The sequence below is a fragment of the Leopardus geoffroyi genome, chromosome A2, assembly GCF_018350155.1.
Source record: "Leopardus geoffroyi isolate Oge1 chromosome A2, O.geoffroyi_Oge1_pat1.0, whole genome shotgun sequence".
NCBI classification, from domain to species: Eukaryota; Metazoa; Chordata; class Mammalia; order Carnivora; family Felidae; genus Leopardus; species Leopardus geoffroyi.
In genome coordinates this window covers 16365534-16385112 of record NC_059331.1, presented here as the reverse complement: position 1 = coordinate 16385112, position 19579 = coordinate 16365534, and the positions used below count along the sequence as shown (strand labels likewise).

The window sequence follows — 19579 nt, the reverse complement described above, 5'->3', positions numbered from 1 at the left end:
GCCCTGACCTGTGGGTCCCCTTCCTGCCTTGGTTTCCTGATCTGTCATTCACAGGCCAGTTCAAGGCTTGAAGGGGCTCCACAAAGTGTGCAGGCGCTCAGGGCTTGGAATCTATGAATCTGAAAACCTGAAGACCTCTCTCCCCTTGGGGGCCGCCTGTGCAGGCCTGGCTGTGCTCCTCCAGTGAGCCCCAGTCCAGGGCTCTGAGGGGCGAGTCTGGCCCTCAGCTCCGGGGACAGGAAGTTGTATTTTGGTCCTGGGTCCTCGGGAAGGAGGCAAGGGAGAATGGCAGCTCAGACCCAGTCATGTTTACTCGGGCCCGGCCCCCTCTGAGCTCAACAGGCCCATTCATCGGGAGCCCCATAAACCCTTTGGGGCTCCCTGAGGTTCAGAGCGCCTGGACGCCAGGACTGGCTACCGCCCCCGGACCTGCTGGGGGCCATGGGCAGCAGGTGGGGCGTGAGTGAGGCAGGCCTGGGGGTGGCCTCGGACAAGCCTCAGTTTCCTGACCTGTACGTTGGAGTAATGGTTCCTGCCCATGAGTGTTGCAGAGCAGTTGAGAAAATCGAGGGGGCTTTGGAGGCTGTGTCCCATCATGCCAGGCTTCTGAGAGCATGTCCTCAAAGCCTATGGCCTTCAAGGCAAACCCGAGACCCCACACCTGGCCTTGGGGTGGGCATGGGTGCACAGCCTACAGCGGTGGAGGGGGACCCTTGTTCTCTCCAGCACACAGGTCCTCATCTGTTCAACAGAGGGTCTCCATCAGAAGTAGAAACGTGAGGATTGGTTAGGGCGTTAAGGAATGAGGCTCCAGGGTCTGTCCACCCCCAGGTGAGGACAGGGATAGCTCATGCCTCACACTGTCTTCAGGCTTCCAACTCTGCTTTAGTCGGATGGGGTCAAATATTGTCCCCTGGTCCCTTGAAATGGAAGGGAGGCAGCAGCAGTATTTGTTAGGTGGGAAGAACTGTGGCTTGGGGGTCTAAATTCCACCCAGCTGCCGTGTGACCTTGGAATAGTCCCTTCCTCACTCCAGGCTTACCAGCTCTCACCCCCTCCGCACCCCTGCCATCATTGGCTGGGGTTAAGCCCTTAGGGTTCCCATGCTGGGCATCTGGGTGGGGACCTGGTGATGGAAAGGGCAGGGTAGGAGCAAGCCCTCCCACCCCAGATGCCTTTCAACAGCGTCCTCACATGCCTGGGCAACCTGGCCAAACTTCTGGGACCCTGGTGGGGGAGGCGGGACTAGAATGGAGTCTCCTTTCCCAGACGCCTTCCGGGTGGGGTGTGACTTCCCACTCCAGTGGTTGTAAAATCCCCTGAAGCTTGGTGGGTCCCTGGAGAGGGGGGGGTGTCTGTGCCTCGGAATACCCCCCTCCCAGGCGTGTTTGACACGTGTTTCCGCCTCTCCCAGCATGGGCTCCCGCTGCTGCTATTTATAACTTTTAAGAGCTCCTGCCGACTGCAAAGTTTTCTTAAACTCAAAATATCACCGAGGTCCTGGGCACGCGTTCCAGAGGCCGGCTGGGCCCTGCGGTTTGAAGGGACAGGGGGCCAGGAAGGAAGACACAGAAAGAAGGGGGTTAGCTCAGACACGGGGTCCTGGCTGGGGGTTATGGTGGGGAGATCTAGGGTCGGGGACCCCTAGGTCTTGATACTGGGCCCTGCTTGGACTGGAGGGGTGCTCTCTGTGGGTGGTCCTTGGTCAGGCTGGGCCATTTGAGGACGGCGGGGCCATCTCTCTGGGCCTCAGTTTCCTCTCCTGCCTCGGAGAACACTAGCCGGGTGAAGCAATGAGCTGGCAATGACACTGGGAACATCTTGGGCTGGGACCAGTCTGTGTCTGTCCGGCCATCCAGCACCCGGCACAGAGCCTGGCCCAGAGGCGCCGTGGACGTTGGCTGAACTGGCCAGAAAGAGGAAGCACTTGGGGAAGTTTATAAAACCGTGTGTGGGAGAACGATGTCCAGAGAGGGGCAATGGCGTGCCAGAGGTCATCAAACTCATTCAGACCAAGTACCCAGGTCTTCCCAACACCCAGGACCCCGCTGGCTGTGGGAGAGGCTGAAGGGTCCTGACTGGGGACCAGTGGGTCTCCACCTCGGAGGAGATTCCAGAGATAACAGGAGAGTGACTGTGCACACTTCAGAAACTTCCCCAGAGCTGGAAGGGCTCCAGCAGCTGCTTGGACCCAGGGAGGGCTGCTCAAAGTCACATACGGAGCCCCTGCCTGCTCCGGCCCACTGCTCTATCTCTGGGGCACCTCTGCCTCTTCTGGAGTGAACGAAAAGCTCAAGCCTCACTTCCCAGGTGGAAAGCAGAGGTCCTGGACCCCCACTGCACCCCTTTCCTTCCCGCCTTCCTGAGCCGTATCGGGGATGCAGAGGCAGGGAGCAGGCATGCTGACCCCTGGGCCGTCCAGCATGTCCTGTCCCCGCTCGAAACCCCAGGAGCCATTCCTGGCCTAGTGAGCTGAGCTGGGCCCCACGTGGAGGGAAGCCCTGCCTCTCCCACTCAGTGCTCCACACTGCTGTTCTGATTCAAGCATAACCACACGGGGCTATTGAGGGGCCCAGGGGGATAAGGGAGTGATGACCTAGCAAAGAAAGAAGTTGGAGGAGAGAGAAAGGAATTGTTCTGTAAGCTCAGCCCTGATGGGGCCACTCCTCTGCTCAAATGCCTTCCTGTGGCCTCCTGGATCAGATCACTCAGTCCCCAACACTTGAGAGCTTACTGTGTGTTCGGCTGGGCCCCCAGATGTGGAGGCTTTGCTTTGCTTCCAGGAGCTACTTCCCTGTTAACCCCCCTGGACTGGGGTTCCCGTTGCCTGAACCCTCAGTGAGCTCTCACCTTGGCCCCTGCTTCTTCCAGTCTGACTTGCCCTCCCTTCTCGGCTGGGAGGCTCTCCTATGCTCTTCTGATGTCCCTTCTTCTCCGAGGTCTTCCTGGATCTGCCCCCGCCCCCCCACTCCCCAGCAGAATGGGACCTCACTCTCCTGATTCTTGCCATATCCTAAGAGACAGTGAGCCCATGAGGGCAGGGACTGGGTCATCTCTGTCCCTGCTGCGTCCTCCGTGGTAGAAAAACCATCATCTTGTCCTGTATCTCTGCAGGAAGGGGGTTAGTGGCTGGACCTTTAGACTTTGAACCCTGTGCTCCTTCTTGTCCCCTCTCATCTCTCATCTGCTATGGGGAAGGCCTTCCCTTCCTGATCCTCAGTTTCCCCACAGGGAGGAAGGGAATCCCAGGATCTCAGAGGGGTCCTCCTCTGGCCCCTGGACAAGTCCCTGTCATGCAGTGTTAGAAAGTTCTCCTCCAGGGAGCCTTATGAAACTGAACCCGTCCAATGGAGAGTTCTTAGCAAATCAGGGAGCAGCCCAAGCATCAAGCTGGAGGTGAGTGGAGCCCGAAACCCAAAGGGGAGACTGAAACCTGGGAGGCTGGGGGACTGCAGGGAGGGGCCGCCCCAGTCCTCCAGTGCAGGCCAACCCGGCTGTCTCTGTGGCTGCTGTCCTCAGTGGGGTGATGGGGGTGGGGAGACTGGCATGCCCTCTCTCTGGACCCCAAGGTCAGGCAAGCGGGAGCCGGAGGTGGCGAGTGCTCTTGGCAGCCGCAATCAATGAGTCTCTTCGTGGTTGTTGACCCCAGACTGCTGCAGCCAGTAGAGGCCAGGCCGGGGAGAGAGCGTGCTGATGGGGGTGGGCTGTGGGAGCGGCCTGCTTATCCCCTCTGACCAGAACTCCTGAAGGCAGAACCCCTCTTCAGAGGGGCGGGGTTTGCCATCAGGCAAGGCTCTCTGAGGGCAGGGGGCGCAGGAAGTCCCCAGTGCCTCTCGCTTATCTGCAGCCTTGGACGAGCCCTATAGTTGTGCAGAATTCCAGCTGATTGTTCCCTTGATGACTTGGCTCGAGCTCTAAGCTCCAGCAGAGAAGCCTCAGCCTTCTGCTAGGGACTGAGACCTGTGCAGGGGGGTGGGGGGTGGGGGTGGGTGGGTGGGCAGAAGTTGGTGCAAGTGGGAAACGGAGGAGACTCGGGCCGAGCATGCCCCGATCTGACTATGCTGGGGACACTGCTTGCCTTTTGAGCTGACCCAAGACCCTGCCCCATCCTGCCAGTGTGTACCCAGAGGTCCCTGGAGGGAAGAGGCTCCAGGAGTCAGTGATGACACCAGGAGCAGATAACTAATCCCAGGACCAACACCTCATCATCTGCTTTGGATGGGGCATGATGCTTTCGTGTCCCCTAACATCCCAACCATCTCCCCAAAATAGCTTTTCCATTAGCCCTGGCTCCAAACCTCATGAAGCCCCCTGGAGCAGAGGGGCTCAAGTCCCGCCGCTGCAGAGAGCTGGGTGCCTGGCATTGCCCCTCTCCTTGTGCTCCGGCTGTGCACTTGGGCATCCCTGGGCTGGTTTGAAGGGTCACTCCACATTCCTGGGCATCTGTGAGTGTCTGAACCTGCTGTGTTCTCCCACCCTGGCCCTCAAGGCCAGCCTGATGAGGACTTGCCTGTCCCTCGGCCATTGCTCTTTCCCTTTGCCCTCACCCCTGCCTGCTCTGGGGTCCAGGTTCTGGGAAAGGAATGGGTCGGGAGACTTCCAGAGAGTCCTTTCCCACGAGAGCCGAGCTCTGACCCCCGTGCTTATCTGGCCTGGGTTTGCCAAGAATAACACAGATGCTAAGGCCTGAGAACCCCAAACCTGGGGACGCTGACCTCCCCAGGCCCAGCTGCTGTGCTCTGGCCTCTATTTTCCCTCTGTGAACAGGGGTGGGGGTGGGGGCCAAGGAGGAGGCAGTGAAAAGGTCCCAAACACCTGGACGCGCACACACACACACACACACACACACACACACTCACACTCATGTGTGCTCACATGATCTCCCAGACCTCATCAGGCAGGCCTGCTGTGGTTCCCCGATTTCCCTGATCTCTCCTCCTTCTCGCTGCTCCTAATTCCCACCCAGAACTCTTTCTGTTCCAGTGAGCTCAGAGGTGTGATGTGCTAGGTGTGCGTGTATGCGGAGGCACACGAGTGTGTGTGCATATGCGTGCGACAGGCATATGTGTGGGTGCATGTGTGCGCACAGGCATGTACACATGTGTATAAACATTTGTGCAAACGCACCTATATTGTGTGAGGATTTATGTTTACAGGTGTGCGCATGGGAGCGTGGTTGCTCTTGGTGCAAGCCCCCGTGGACGGGGCGTGTGTGCGTGTGTGCGCATACACGCTTCCGTGTGATTCCTGTTGGCCCTGGCGTTGGTGGAAAGGGACCAGGTGGTGTGGGGAGTGTCTAGGGCCCAGTGAGTATTTCCAGACAGACAGGGACTCACAGCAAGAGCAGGTTAGCCTGACTACGGTATTTCTGAGTGTGTGTGTGTGTGTGTGTGTGTGTGTGTGAGTGAGTTGTGTTTTAGACAGGGTAGGTGGGGCGGATATATAAATATCTGCAGAGGCAGGTACCGGAATTGACCCTAACTATTCCTGGCTGGGGGCTTGGGCCATTTTTATGCAGTTCCACACCCTGGGCCACAGAGGGTGTTTGTGTGGCCACTGGAGGCACAAGGACACAGCTGGTGCTGGGTGGAGTGTGTGGGTCTGGTGGGGCCACCACAACTAGGTGGTGTGTGCAAGGGGACGGGGAGGGAGGCCCTCCCAGTCACCATTGCCTCTTCTGCCATCACCACCATCACCCCCTAGTCACCCTCCTACCGTCACCTCCGCCACTGCCATCGCTGAACCCTGCGCTGCCTATATTCCCGCCACCACCCCCGCTGTCACGGCCGCCCGTGGCCGCGCTCTCTTCCCGCACCCTGGTCTGGGGCCCCTTTCCTGTCCACTCTGGGCTGCTCGCGGGTGAGTCCGAACCTGCCGTATCCCGGCTCCCAGCTGAGGGCCCGGTGCGCGCGCACCTCGTCTGGTGGCCCTGGGAAGCTGCTCCCACCCTGGGTTCTCTCTTTGTCTCTGGCTTGCCTCACAACCCTCCCTGCCCTGTCTCTGAATCCGTCCCCATCTCTGTCTCAGTCCCCGTGTCACGTCTCTGCTGCGGTCGGTGGGGGTCCCCGCCTCCAGTTTCCCCCCATGCCTGCATGGGCACGGAGTGGGGGGGGGGCCCGTTCCCCCTCCCAGCCAGCAGGGACTGTTTGCCTGAGACAGTCGGTCCATCCAGTCAAACAACCGCCCAATTCAGACTCCTCGTCTGACTGACGGGTTTTTTTTTTTTTCCCCTGCTAAATTTACTCTCATTTTTGACTGAATTGGCCATTCAACAGAGGTTGTGTCCACATGCCCCCACCCTGCCCCGTGCCAGCAGATGAACAGGCTCACAGAGGGACGCCCCCAGACACGCTCATACACGCGTGTGGTCACGGCCTCTCGCGACACGCGTGAGCACACGAGATGGCACACATCTGCACGCACGTGTTCACACTTCCTGCCACGGTGACAGTGTCTGTCCACCCTCAGACCTGTTCTGGGGAAGCCTTGAGGAAATGGGCCTGGGCAAAGCCCCCACCCCGCAGCCCGGGGCAGCCACGACCCCTGTCCTCCGAGGCCAGCCTCCGTGCCGGGCTCCTTCCACCCTCAGCCTGTCTAGGTGGGGCCTCTGGTCATCTGGGGCCGCCACCGAGCCCCTGCAAGCCTCAGTACCAGTTCCCAGACCCTGATCCTAAAAGGGGACTCTTTTTTTTTCTTCCAAGGACAATAAATATTTGCTCTTTGGGAAACTGCTGGTGGGAGGGTACAGGGTTTGGCCCAGCGGCGGGAACGTCCAGGGCAGTTCAGGGAGGCCGCAGGCCATGCTGGCGAGGGACTGGGCGGCACCTGGCCCCGTTCCTTCGGACCCCTGCCTCGGGCCTTGCTTTCTCCATTCCTTGGCTCGGCTCAGGGGTACCCCTCCTCCCGTCCCTTCCATCTGAGACCCCTCTAGCCCCAAACTCACCCCCGGAGAGCCTTCCCACTCCCATTCACCCTTGTCAGCCCCTACCCCTTTCCCACACACTCAGGATGCCCGGCCCCAACTTGCAGTCTGACTCTTTGGACTAAATAAGGGGTTCGGTATTCTCGGACCCATTTCCAATCTACCTCCTCGGACCAGTTGCAGAGGGCAAGACCGATGCCCTCCAGGCCAGGCCTCTGAGAGCAGAGCACGCCCCTCACACCGGACCCCTAAAGTCAGGGCTCTGCCCTCCTTCTGTAACGGACCAAGCCTGGCCAACAGTCCCCCAGTCTGTCCTCCCACGAGGCGCTGGTCCCTGGAGGCTCCTGCCTGCCCACCCCTCCCTCATGCTCAATTGGGCTCCCAAATATAGCGGCTGTGGCCACAGCCGGCCAGGACACCACAGCCCCAAGCGTCAGTCCTGGGCAGGGATCAGAGGGGCAGGAGCTGATTATAGGTCCCTGGGCCAAACCCAGGGCTTGCCTGCCAGCCCGCTGGGTCCTGCCACCCCCACCCCAGAACCACAAGGTTGGAGCATCTGGTCCCCGTCAGCACAGTGGGCAGAGGGAGGGGCCTGAGGGTTGTGTTTGGCCTGCCGAGGACAGAGTTGTCTGTGTGTGGTGTGGGGGTGGTGAGGATGGACTGGGACTCTGGGGCAGTGACTGTCACCTCGCCCCACCATGGCCATTGTACAGATGGGGGAAACTGAGGCCCAGAGAAGCCAGGACCAGCCTGGGTCACAAGAGCGTACAGAGTCTCCTGCTTCCCCCTTGGCCACTCCTTCCCGTCTTTCAAGGCCTGGGGCTATGCTCCGGGAAGCAGGCCACATCCTGTTGGTGGCATAGCAGCCCTGCTGGGAAGTCCTCTTTGGAGTCAGACTTTCACCCAAGGCTCCAGGGCCATGGAATGGTGCAGAAATTCCTGTCCTCCTGGTCCTCGTGTCTGCCTCGTGCCACCTCTGGCCAGAGTTGCTGGGCAGCTGCTGCCCCTCTGGGGGGGGCCTCAGTGCCCCCATCTGTGCAGCTGGGCAGGGACCGGGGGCCCTGCGTGGGGTCTGTGCTTATGGGCACCCAACACGTGGTGGTGGGTTCACGTCTATGTGGATACACACGGGTGCCCTGGTGGGTGAGCTGCTGCCCGTGGGCTTGCCCACGCCTGGACGGGGTCCCCAGGACCTGCTGCACAGCAACATTTGACCTACTTCTAAGGCTCTGGGTCTGGCCCAGGCCGCGTTCTCGACTCCTCCGGGAAGTGTGGGCCTGCGTCCCAGCCCAGAGGCCTCAGGCCAGGAGGGGCGGGCTGGGGCGGGCCAGGACGGCCTGTGGAGCCTGCGGCCAGGGGGACAAGAGCCCGACCCTCCTTCCCTGCCTCTGGCTCCTGAGCCCAAAAGACAGCCAGGCCTTGTCCATCCCTCCCTCCCGTCACCCTCCACCACCCTCTCCACGTGGCCACCATATTCTGAGCTCCCCGAATTGGCTCTGACAGGATGAGGGACATTCCTCATGCCCCTCTGAACATTACAGGAAGGTCTGCCAAGCACTCACCCCTGCTGTTTGCCAAGTGTTTACCCTCCCCCCTTCCCCGCCCTTGTCTACACAGAGATGTCGGCAGTGCCACTCCGGGGAGCCAGCAAGCCCCTGTCCTGGGTCCTGGGTCCTGGGTCCTGGGTCCTGGGTCCGGGGTCTGGGTTGACAGTCCTGGGTCCTGGGTCTTGAGTCCTGGGTCTGGACTCTGGGGTTGAGAGTCCTGCTCCTTGGCCTGGGGTCTTGGGTCTGGAGTCTGGATTGAGGGTCTGGGTTTGGCATGCCGGGTTTTAAAGTCTGGGTCTCCGCAGTGGGGTCAGGTCCTGGGCTCTGGGTTCCAGGTTCTAGTTTTGGGGTTCAGATCCTGAGATTTGAAACCGGAGTCGGGGCTTGGGGTTCCAGGTTGCAGTTCTGGATTCTGGGTTCTGGTTCGGGATCCTGGGTCCTGGGGGTTGGCTGGTTTCTATCCCTTTTACGCCCCCTGCTGGCTGGTCTTCATGGTCAAGTCACTGCCTATAGCACGGGGTCACAGTGTTTCTTCAGGCTAGTGACCGGAGTCCCAGCCAGCGGGTGGGAGTGGCAGACGGCGCAGGCCTGGGCTGAGGCGGCCGCAGCTGCTGACTGTGCTCCTGTCCTGGGGTGCCCCTTGCAGCGACCCAGGCTCCTACCAGTCTTCCAGCCAATCCCCCTCCTCAATCTCCCCTGACACCACCCCATGGGTGGAGTTTAGCAATAGGTCCCAGTCCCCGTGTGCGAAATGGGTAAAACTGAGATGTTTTGGGACATTTGCTCATCCGACATTTATTGAGTGCCTACTGTGTACCAGGCTCTGTTGTAGACTCTGGGAATATACAGATGTGAAAGAACAAAATTTCCTCCGTGCCAGCTGACCCTCATGGGATGGGGGGGGAGGGTGGGAATCCACATAAGAGACAAAACAACAAAGAAACAGGCTCGTTTTAGGGTGCACCGCGATGGGGAGTCTGAGTGAGAGACAAGGAAGAAGGAGCAGGTCCAGGGTAGTCTGAGAAGGCTTCGCAGAGGAGGTGACATATCACTGAGATCAGGGGATGACAAGGAGCAAGCCATGGCCAGGGTCCCAGACGAGGGGAGGCAACAGCTTATGCAAAAGGTATGCGGGCTGGAAATAACCGAGAAGGAGGCCAGTGTGGCCTGAGGTCTTCTGCCTCTATCCATCGGCCCCTCAGAAGTTAGGGCCCATATCTTCTCCAGCATTCCCCTTGGCTGGAGAGAGAGGGGGGCAAGGTAGTTGCCCCCAGAAGGCTCTGGACTGTAGTACCTGTGAGTCTGCATCAGACCGGTCACCACTCAGACACCGGGGCTGGGGGCACTGGAGGGGTAAGAGCCAGGCTCTCCAGACCCCACAGGCCCTGCCAGGATCTTGCCTGCAGGCTGTCCTTCCTAAGGGACACAGAGCTCAGGCTGGGACCTGGGAGAGAGATTGGAGAGCCAAACCTTAGAGTGGCCCTCCTTACTGCTCACCTGCCTGCCCACCAGCCCACCCCCTGCCTTGCTTCTGGCCTCAACAGCCTGTCCTGCTGGCAATGGAGGAAGCTGATCCCTGCAGAGCCCCTGCTGGGGGCTGGGCATTAGCTTGAGGTTGAGAGAGGTCCCGCAGGGTGAGCCCTGGGGATGCTGTGGCTCCCAGGAACCAGAGCTCAGCAGTCAAAGACCTGGCCCCTGCCTCCGTCTAAGCCCTCGGGAGGCAGTGGAAGGTGGCGCTGTGCACAATGTTCCCACTGCAGGACCGCACCTGCCCTGTGCATGAGGGAAGGGGACAGAGGCCCCCCTCCCCTCTGACGTTCTCCCAAGCAGAGGACGTGGTGCAGTGTAGCTCCGGCTGGCTGCATCAGCCTGTCCCACCCCGTAGCACGGACCTGGCAGCTGCCGGTCAGGAGCCCTATGTCACTCACCTACCCCTGTTCAAGCTGGTGTCGAGTGGTTTCTGAGAGATGGCAGTCATGTGTGGACGAAAGGAACGAGATCAGAAGTCTGGGTGACCCTGAGTGTGTCCTCTGCCCTGGGTCTTGGTTTCACCCATCATGAGTGAAAGGGGACTGGGTAGTGTCTCACTGGTTGTGCCTGTGGGTGGCTGGAGTCCCCGTGGGACATCCAGAGTCAGTTGTCTTGAGGGCCATCGGGCCTGGGCAGTGGGGCCGCCCAAGAGCCTCTCTCTCTGTGTGTCCTCCTCTGGCTGTCTTCTCTTGTGGTATTTCTGGCTTGTCTCTGTGGACCCTCCCCCTACCCCTTTTTTTCTCAATACTTTTGCCAAACATCTGGAAGGAAAGTGAAAAACTTGCCCCCCCCCCCAGCACCGGATGTTGTCAGATTTCCAGATGTGGGGTGTTCTGTCCTCCAGATGAGGGGAGGCATTTCCTGTGTTCCAGCTGGGGGGGGGGGGACCCGGCCCCGTCTGTCCCACTGCTCTCCCCCTCTTGGTGAGGACGAGTGACAGGATCAGAGCGACCTGGGCTCAGCAGGTAGACGGTGGGGGTACCCCAGGTGGAGGCCCCTGTGAATCCTTCCCCCGCCCCCCAGGCTCCAGCCCCAGCCCCTCTCCACACCCAGGAATCCCCCCTGGGGTCTGGATGGGTGAGGCATTGCCTCTGAAGTTTCTATCAAAGGCTCTGGGCACTTAAAAATAACAAGGAGCACCTCCTTCCCACCCCCGGCACAGAGGGAGGGAGCCCAATGTGCTCACAAGATGTCCCCACTCTCACAGTTCTGGGCCCGGAGGGACCTCATGCCAGCTCAGCCTTCCCACCTCCCCCGCTTTCCCAAGTGGTGGCCTGGCCAGGCTGCCCTCTGTCACTGCCCTCTGGTGAGACCTGGGCACGGGGTGGGTGCCGGGGCGGGGGGGGGGGGTTGCAAATCTCGCTTGGCTCCCTGAGGTCCCTCAGAGGCATAAAGTGGTCCACAGGCAGAGGGCGGTGGGGGGAGAGGAGATGGGAAATGAGGTGAAACAGGAGCTGGCGAGGGGCCAGCCGGGTGCCAAGGAAGGAGGCAGTGGGGGCCGCTGGGCTGCTGAACTGTGCTTGAGGGAGCAGCACATTCCGTTGCCACTAGGGGCCTTCCCGGAGCACCCCCCCCCCCCCCGCCCCGCCCGGGGCCGCAGCTGCCTGCGAGCCTTGAGCAGACACACACAGATACTTAGAAACACCCAGACACAAACACACGGAAGTGACACTCACAGACACGCTCACAGAGATACACACAGACATGTGCGTACGTATAAACACCCCGACAGACCCGCAGAGCCAACACGGAGATGGGCACGGGCCGTTCCCCACGAGACACAGAGGCGCACATGAGGACCTCCCCCGCCAAACATGAAGACACCTGGACAGCACACACAGATACACGCCTCCCACCGTAGACAGACAGACATACACAAACAGCCACGCGCGCGCGCACACACACACACACACACACACACGGGAATTTGGTGCGCAGATGGGAAATTTAACTCAAGAGGCGCCCTTAGGTGATCACAGCCCTTCTGTTCCCGACACAACACGCTCCGGTCCAGCCTTCGGGTCCTGTTCAGCGTATTGACTTGCCAAGGGGCATCAGGGCTGCTGTGCCTATGGGTGCGTGTGCATTTGAGGGTGAGTGGTGTGTGTTGAGCAGTGGCTTCAGTCCTCTCCTCCCCCTCCCTCTCCCCAACAGGTGATTGGGAGGAAGGGAGGGCCCTCCCTCTTCCCCACCCATTCCTGAGCCCGAACAATGCCCTCCCCAGGCCCCGAAATAGCCCCTGAGCTTAGCCAATGTCCTTTTATGGCCCTGTCCCTATTGTGCACTGTGGGGGTGGGGGGGACTGGGGTCAGGAGGTGTCCGGACAGGATAAAGGCCAGGCCTGGGAGCCTCACCTACCCTGCTCTCTGCTTGCCATCTCTCCACATCCCTCTCTGTGCTTACAGCTCCCATGGCCCCCAAAAAGCCAGACCCCAAGAAGGATGATGCCAAAGCAGCCAAGGCGGCTCCCGCGCCAGCGCCCGCACCTGCACCCGAGCCCGAGCGCCCCAAGGAAGTGGAGTTTGATGCCTCCAAAATCAAGGTGGGTGTGGGAGCTGGGTTTCAGCAGGAAGGACGGGGCAAGTCAGTGGATCCCAGAGTGGACCTACTCAGTGGCAGGCCAGACTCTAGAAAGTGAGCACTGAGCTGATCCTGGAAGCCTCCACGCAGAGGTCAGACCGGCCCTGGGGGCTTTCAGGCACCCGGAGGGCTGCAGCAGGAGGGATGGTTGTCAGACATCAGGCAGGACTCCCCCAGTGCCGCTGAAGGGCAAGTCTTTTGGTGGCTCTGGAAAATGTCTCTTGCCCTTGTCCCTGGACCTCACATCCTTGGGGAATCCCGGAGCTGCCTGGACCCAACCCCTGTGGCCAAGTAGGGATCTTCCTTGTCTAGCAGCGGGGTCTCACGTCCACGCCAAGTCCCCCAGGGTGGCCTGGGGGGAGAGGATGAGGAGGTGAGGCCCCTGCCCAGGCTGGGTCACACTCACCCTACCAGAGTGGCCGAGCCCCAGACTTAGTCAAGCCTCAGCTTTTAGGTAGGGAAGTTGAGGCACAGGCTGAGTAGATCATGTAGGAAATTGGTCTTGGAGCCGTGACCAGTGGAACCAGAGATTCTTTCTCAGGGTCTAAACTTGGAGGGAGAGCCATGACTCCCACCTGTGGTATTTGCATAGTGGCACATCCCCCGCGTCCTGCCTGTCCCCTGTTCGTGGCTGGCCACCGGTCACTGCCACCCTGCCCTGTGGAGCTCTCCCAGCCCTACACACCTCCTGCCTGTCCAGCCAGACCTGTGGCCCAGCTGCACAGAACCGTCTCCCGTTCGTGAGCCCTTCCCGGGGCGCCTACCTTGTCCCTCAAGACCCGGGTTCAAATCCCAACATTGTTCCCTCCTGTTCACTGCTCTGGTGCTCGGTTTCCCCAGATGTGAAATGGGGTAATAAACCTTCCTTGCAGGCTACCAGGAACTGTTCACAGAAAGTGCTCTTTGGAGTTGGCTCCCTGAGCCCCAGCCACCCCCTGTGTCCACACTCGTGTCCCACAGGTCCCCTGCTGGGGTCCGACCACTCCAGGCCCAAGGTGGTGTTGTCCAGTCTCCCCGGATCTGGGGTGGGCACAGACTCCCCTCCGAGAGGAGGGTGTAGGGAGCCCCTCGGACTGGCCAGTGAAGGGCAGGAGGCTTTGCCAGGAGGCCAGGCAGCCTAATGTCAGCAGGCTTCCTGGTGCTGAGGGAGCTCGCAGGGGGCCGGGAGCAACAACTTCTTCTTCCCAGCACTGGGTGGGGACAAGCACGACAAGGTGGCAGGGTTCCTCTGCACTGATGTGTGCCGTGGAGGTGGAGGTCGGTGGGGCTCCCAGGGAGCAGCAGTGGAAGAGGTGCCAGTCACGCCCCCTCCCCCAAGCTCCTTTCCCTCCTGCGACCTTGACCTTGGGGCGAGTGACTGCCGTGATAAAAATAGACCTGGTATCGGGTGAGGAGGGGGAAACCAGGTCCCAGGAGGCCTCCTGACCTCAGGTGGCTCTGATGTGGCCTCAGCAAACACTCACCCACACCCCCCTGGCCCCATGCTCTGCTTTGGCGGGGGTGGCCTCGGGCTTATGGAAGGGGTGGGTAAGACCCCATTGTAGAGCGGGGCCACGTGAGTGGCAGTGCCTAGCCTTGAGGGCCCTGTGCGGGACAGGTGCATGTAAACACTTGCAGATGTAAACACGTGTGTGAATATACACACGTGCATCTCTCTCACACACACGCGTGCATTCCTGTGGATATGCTCTCATGCTGACAGAAACGATCTGGCCTGTACCTTCCCCCTTCCCCCTCCTGTCACCCTCCACAAGGAGATGGGGCCTCCCGTCTCTCTCCTGTGGATGGTCCTGCCCGTTGGGCCCCCAGGCCTGCCGGGGGTGGGCGCAAAGCCAGTCTGATCAAATCTTGTGGCTTCAGACACCTCTGTCCAGGACCAAGGGTGACAGGTAAGGCCTAGGCTGAGCTGGGGACTCAGGGCACCGGGCCAGCCTTCTCACCTCTTCCCCAGATGCGGCCCCCCCGCCGCCTCCCCTCACCGTGCTCAGGGTCTGAGCACATGCAGACTGAAGGCCCTCGTTCTAACAGGTCAGGAGGGGGAAGGAGGCAGGAAGGTGCCAGGGTCGATGGCAGGAGGTTGTGGGTGCTGGAACGGGGACAAGTCGGGTAGCCAAGAGGCTGAGGCCTGGGTTGTGCCCCTGGAAGTGCCTGGGAGGAAGCCTGGTCCCACCCTCTGAGCCAGGCACTCAGAATCTTTGGGGTCTCCTTTCAGATCGAGTTTACACCGGAGCAGATTGAAGGTGAGTGAGGGTCTTGAGCCCGAGGGCGGCAGGGTGGGGCCCAGGGTCCCCAGCCTGAGAGTCCTGCCAGCGCGGGTGAGTGGGGTGGGCTGACTCTGGGCGTGTCCCCGGTTCACGCCCTCTCCTGGCAGAGTTCAAGGAAGCCTTCATGCTGTTCGACCGCACACCCAAGTGTGAGATGAAGATCACATACGGGCAGTGCGGGGATGTCCTGCGGGCGCTGGGCCAGAACCCTACACAGGCCGAGGTGCTCCGCGTCCTGGGGAGACCGAAGCAAGAAGGTTGGTATGCGTGAGTGCCAGGCCCCAGGAGGCTGCATGTGGTGGGACAACATGGGACCCTCCCTGCTCTGCGCTCTCCTGACATCTTCCCATTGTCTGGATGAGGACACTGAGCTGGTCTCAGGCGATGCCCACGGGGCAACAAGCAGTGAGTTTGCTGGGCCATCTGGCCCCATGCTGATTCACCAGATAGGAAACTGACAGTGCAAATGAGCTGCAGTGGCTGGTGTGAGGGCGGCCGGCGGGCGGGGGGCGGGGGGGGCACCCAGCCTTGGCCACCCTCTGCTCCGTGGCCCTTCCTTGTCTCCTCCACATCTCTCTGGGGCTCCGGGCCCCAGATTCCCTCACCGTTTTTGCCAGAGAGGTTTGCCTACTTTGCCCCCAGGAAGAGTGAGACTTAAGCCCTCTCCCCAGGTTCAAAAGTCCCAGGGAAGGTCTCTGATTGGCCCCTGGCCAATCTGCTGGCCAATCACAGGTTGTGGGGAGGGTGGGGTCTATTAGAAAATGACACTATCTAGGAGGGTTTCCCCAAAGGAGAGCAGAGGCGCTAGACAAGCACTGCAGCCAACCGTCCTTGTGGACAGCAAAGGATTATGTAAACAATGCATTTCTCCATTGACTGTGAAGTGCCCCGTGATGGTGAAGTGCTTTGTGAATGGCTAACGGGTGTAGAGAGTGCTTTGGGACTGTGTGAGGGCCACAGCCCTTCACCATAAGGCACAGCGGAAGGGTGTGCCCATCCCACCCCACAGAGCGTGGGACCAAGGACCATCTCTCCACAGAGCTTAACACCAAGATGATGGACTTTGACACCTTCCTGCCCATGCTCCAGCACATTGCCAAGAACAAGGACACAGGCACCTATGAGGACTTTGTGGAGGGGCTGCGGGTCTTTGACAAAGAGGGCAATGGCACTGTCATGGGTGCCGAGCTCCGCCACGTGCTGGCCACTCTAGGTAAGGGCCGCGTCCTCCTCACCCCCACTCCTCCCTCGCGGGGCATCCTGGGAGAAACCACTCGTCACCAGGCGAGCCTGTGTCTCATGTCTGAAATGGAGAAAGTGACAGTCAAGAAGCCTCTATGGCAGGCGACAGCAATGTGGGGAATTTAGAGACTTAGGTAGGGAGGAAGAGAATGTGTTGGTGCAGCTCACAAAACCCCAGGGGACTGAGGACAGCTCGGGGGACAGGGTAGGGCAGTGTGGCGTATCCAGCAGGATCAACTCAGTCCCGGTGTTCATTGTCTTGAGGTCACATTCCAGGGACACGGCGACTAAGTGGCCCAGTAGGTTAGGCACCTGCCTCTTGGACATCCAGGCCCCCATCATGTGGCTGGCAGGGGCACCCCCTTCTCAAAGAAGCTTTTTTGTACAGCAAATGTTTATTGAGCACCTACTATGTCTGCTCAAAGCAGCTTTTCCCCGTACCAAACGTTGACTGAACTCCTACTGCGTGCTTAGCCCTGTGCTGGTCTCTGGGTTGTGTGTGTGGCTGGGGGTAGGAGGTCGCCCCCACCGCAGTGAGGGAACCCACACAGCACACAAAACCCAGAGGCAGGAGCGTGGCAGACTTGTCTGGAGAACAGAGATGTTGTCTCTTGGTCTCCTCCCCCATCACCCCTCAAGGCCCTCAGCTTCACCCCACGGGCCCTTCCTCGAGCCTCAAGAGGCCACCCTGGGGAACTGCTTCAGGGGACATGGTGGGGCTGGCCTCCTCGTGATGGGAAGACCCCCAGCAGCCCGTCGAAAAAAGAGGACAGTGGGTGCTGGTGACTTGAAGGCCAAGCTGGCTTTTTAAGGACAGAGTCCAGGCTTGGAGGGGGCACCAGGCCTGCACCCCAGGTTCCACCGTTTTTGACTTGTCACTGATTCCCCTGGACTCAGAAATGGGGGTGATGGCCGAGGCCTTGTGAGCCGGGATGGCCGTGCCAAAGTGAGGTGTGGGAGCACTAGGGAGGCAGACCCACCACCCAGAGGGGCTCAGGGGGTCCCCGCACCCTTCGCACCTTCCGGGGGTGCTGACTCAGACTCCCGCCCCGCCAGGTGAGAGGCTGACGGAAGATGAGGTGGAGAAATTGATGGCGGGGCAGGAAGACTCCAATGGCTGCATCAACTACGAAGGTGCTGCTCAGCAGGCCAGGAGCCGGTGGGGGGTCGGGGGTGGGGACTGGGGCCCTAGGCTCCCGCCCTTGGCTACCCAGTGCTTGAGCCCTGCCACTCACTCTCCCCTTCCTTCCAGCATTCGTGAAGCACATCATGGCCAGCTGAACCTCCCATCGCAGGTGAGACCCCCCACTTCTTTCCAAACCAGCTGCGGCCTCTGCTGAGAGCAGAGATGGCCTCACGCGCTGTCATCCGGATCCCTTATCGCCACCTCCCCATCCCCACCAACTCCAGCTCTCAGTTGGCATCCTGCTGCCTCGCTCCACCCTGTCCTCTGTAACCAGTGACCGCCTTTGCTCTCAGGGAGCCCAGGGAGGCCATGCTGGGGACCGCTCATCCCCCACTCTCAGCGCTGACACCAGTGGCCTGGAGTTGTGGGGAGCAAGGGAGGGCATCGAGGCTCCTACACCAGCTCCCTCCGCACCGCCCTGCAGATCTCCGTATGCCTGTCATCTCCCTGTAGAGCTGTGCCTCTCTGTCTTCACCCCAGGGGCCTCATGAATAAACGGCTTCTGTCCTTCCTTTCTTCCTCATTCATTCCTTTCTTCCTTCCCTCTCTCTCTCCTTCCTTCTTTCCCCTCTGTGGTCCTTTGGTTGACTTCTGTAATATGTATGAGCCCCACATGGTTAGCCCTGGACAAAATGAGGGCAGTCATGCTGAGATCCTGCCTCCTTTCTCCCCTTCAAACTATCCTGTCCGGTATGCCCAAATCCTCTGTGCCTGCGTCCAGGGACACGGGTAGGAGTAGGGCTGAGCTGGAAGAGGTGCCCCCCTCCCTTGCTCTTGTCCTCTCCTCCTCCCCCTCTCCCCTCTGGAGGTGGGAGCTGTGCTGTAGCCCCCAACACAGGGATGCCACTGGGGTGTCTGAACTGTGTCCTCCCACCACCAGTAATCGGGGACTCACGGGGCATGGGCCCAGGGCCGCCCATGTCGCAGGTGGGGAAACTGAGGCCCAGAGCAGTCACACTGAGTCACATTGGGAATGAATGGCAGGGCAGGAGCTAACTTTGTTTCCAGGCTATCAGAATGGAAGGGGCCTTAGACTCCTGCCTGACTCAGATGGGGAAACTGAGGCACTCTGCCTGTGTTGTGGCTGTAGGCCAGAGGAAGAGGCCTTACTGGGGCAGTATCCGGGGTCCCTGGTGGGTTCCCCAGCCCTGGGCTTCTCAGCAGCAGATAAGTGTACAGTCCCTGAAATGACAGGGGGAGGTACATACACGGCCTGCAAACCCCGTCCCGTTGCCCACACCCTGCTTGGGGCCAGGGCTCCTCCCCTCCCCTTGGAGTTCAGTGGGGAGTGTGAGGGGAGACTTCCTGGAGGAGGTGATCCACATGGTTTTGATCGGGAGGAAAAGCAATGCCCTGCAGAGAGGCTGGGGGTCCTAGAGACTGGGGGTGTGGGGGAGATCAGGGGCTCAGAGTGAGGAGTGGGCCACACAGGGTAGGAAACAGCCCGCAGGCCAGGAGGACCCAGGAGGTCAGGGCAGCGCCATCAGGGTGCATTTGCATGGCCTCCTGTGCATGTGAGTGCGTCAGCATGTGAGGTGAGCCTGTGGCTGTGTGAGTCGCTGTGTGAGGGTGTGGTGTGGTGGGGGTCCTGTCTGCAAGTGCGCTGGGGTTGTCAGTGTAAGCGCGTGTGGGGAGTGCGCCCGCAGCGCGTGTGAGACAGTATGTATGAGGGGGTGAGTGTGCGGGAGCCCCACTCATCTTCCTTTCATTTTCTCAGAGTTTATTGAGCACCGACTGTTTGCCAGGCTCTCGCCTAGGCCCCGGGAACACCGTTGTGGAGAAAGTGTCAAAACCTCTGCCCCGTGGAGCTCACAAAGTCACCAACCATCAAGTGTGTCAACACGTGATAAAGGCTGAGGAGGGACCCAAAGTGGGGAAGAGGCTTTGCGGTGCGTGTGTATGTGTGTGTGTGTGTGCATGTGCGCGCACATGTGTAAGAGCTAGGAGGGGGTTGACATGTCAAATAATGAGGCCGGTGATGATCGGAGAAGGTAATAGTTGGACAACGACTTAAAAAAAGAGGAGATAATACCCAGAATATATAAAGGATCTCTACGACTCAACAGCAAAATAATTAATAACCTGCCTCAACGATGGGCAAGACTTGGGGCGCCTGGGTGGCTCCGTCGGTTGAGCGTCTGACTCTTGATTTCGGCTCAGGTCGTGATCCCAGGGTCTTGGGATGGGGCCCCAAAGGTTCTCTCTCTCCCTCTGCCCTTCTTTCCCACACGGGCACTCTTTCTCTCTAAAATTAAAAAACAAAACAAAACAGGGCAAGACTTGAATAGACATTCCTCCAAAGAACGTC

At 60.0% G+C, this 19579-nt stretch overlaps 1 protein-coding gene across 2 annotated transcripts; it reads left to right on the top strand.

Moving 5' to 3' along the window:
* Window positions 1-12333: 12333 nt before the first annotated feature.
* On the top strand, window positions 12334-17782 carry MYL3 (myosin light chain 3). Of its 2 annotated transcripts, none has more exons than XM_045492671.1 (7): window positions 12334-12541; window positions 14792-14819; window positions 14951-15100; window positions 15883-16056; window positions 17142-17219; window positions 17338-17380; window positions 17496-17782. In XM_045492671.1, the coding sequence occupies exons 1-6, from the start codon at window positions 12410-12412 to the stop codon at window positions 17364-17366; spliced, it is 591 nt and encodes a 196-aa protein (XP_045348627.1). In that variant the 5' UTR covers window positions 12334-12409; the 3' UTR covers window positions 17367-17380; window positions 17496-17782. The 2 variants fall into 2 exon arrangements, with proteins under 2 accessions (XP_045348627.1, XP_045348626.1); XM_045492670.1 differs by having other exon boundaries at window positions 12336-12541; window positions 17565-17782.
* The last annotated feature ends 1797 nt before the right edge of the window (window positions 17783-19579 follow it).

What these genes read in the sequence shown, in the direction of transcription:
- MYL3 (XM_045492671.1), top strand. Translation starts at nt 12,410, where the DNA reads ATGGCCCCCAAAAAGCCAGACCCCAAGAAGGATGATGCCAAAGCAGCC. An exon ending in TTGATGCCTCCAAAATCAAG is followed by an intron (nt 12,542 to 14,791) that starts GTGGGTGTGGGA and finishes GTCTCCTTTCAG; the next exon opens with ATCGAGTTTACACCGGAGCA. An exon ending in CCACGTGCTGGCCACTCTAG is followed by an intron (nt 16,057 to 17,141) that starts GTAAGGGCCGCG and finishes CCGCCCCGCCAG; the next exon opens with GTGAGAGGCTGACGGAAGAT.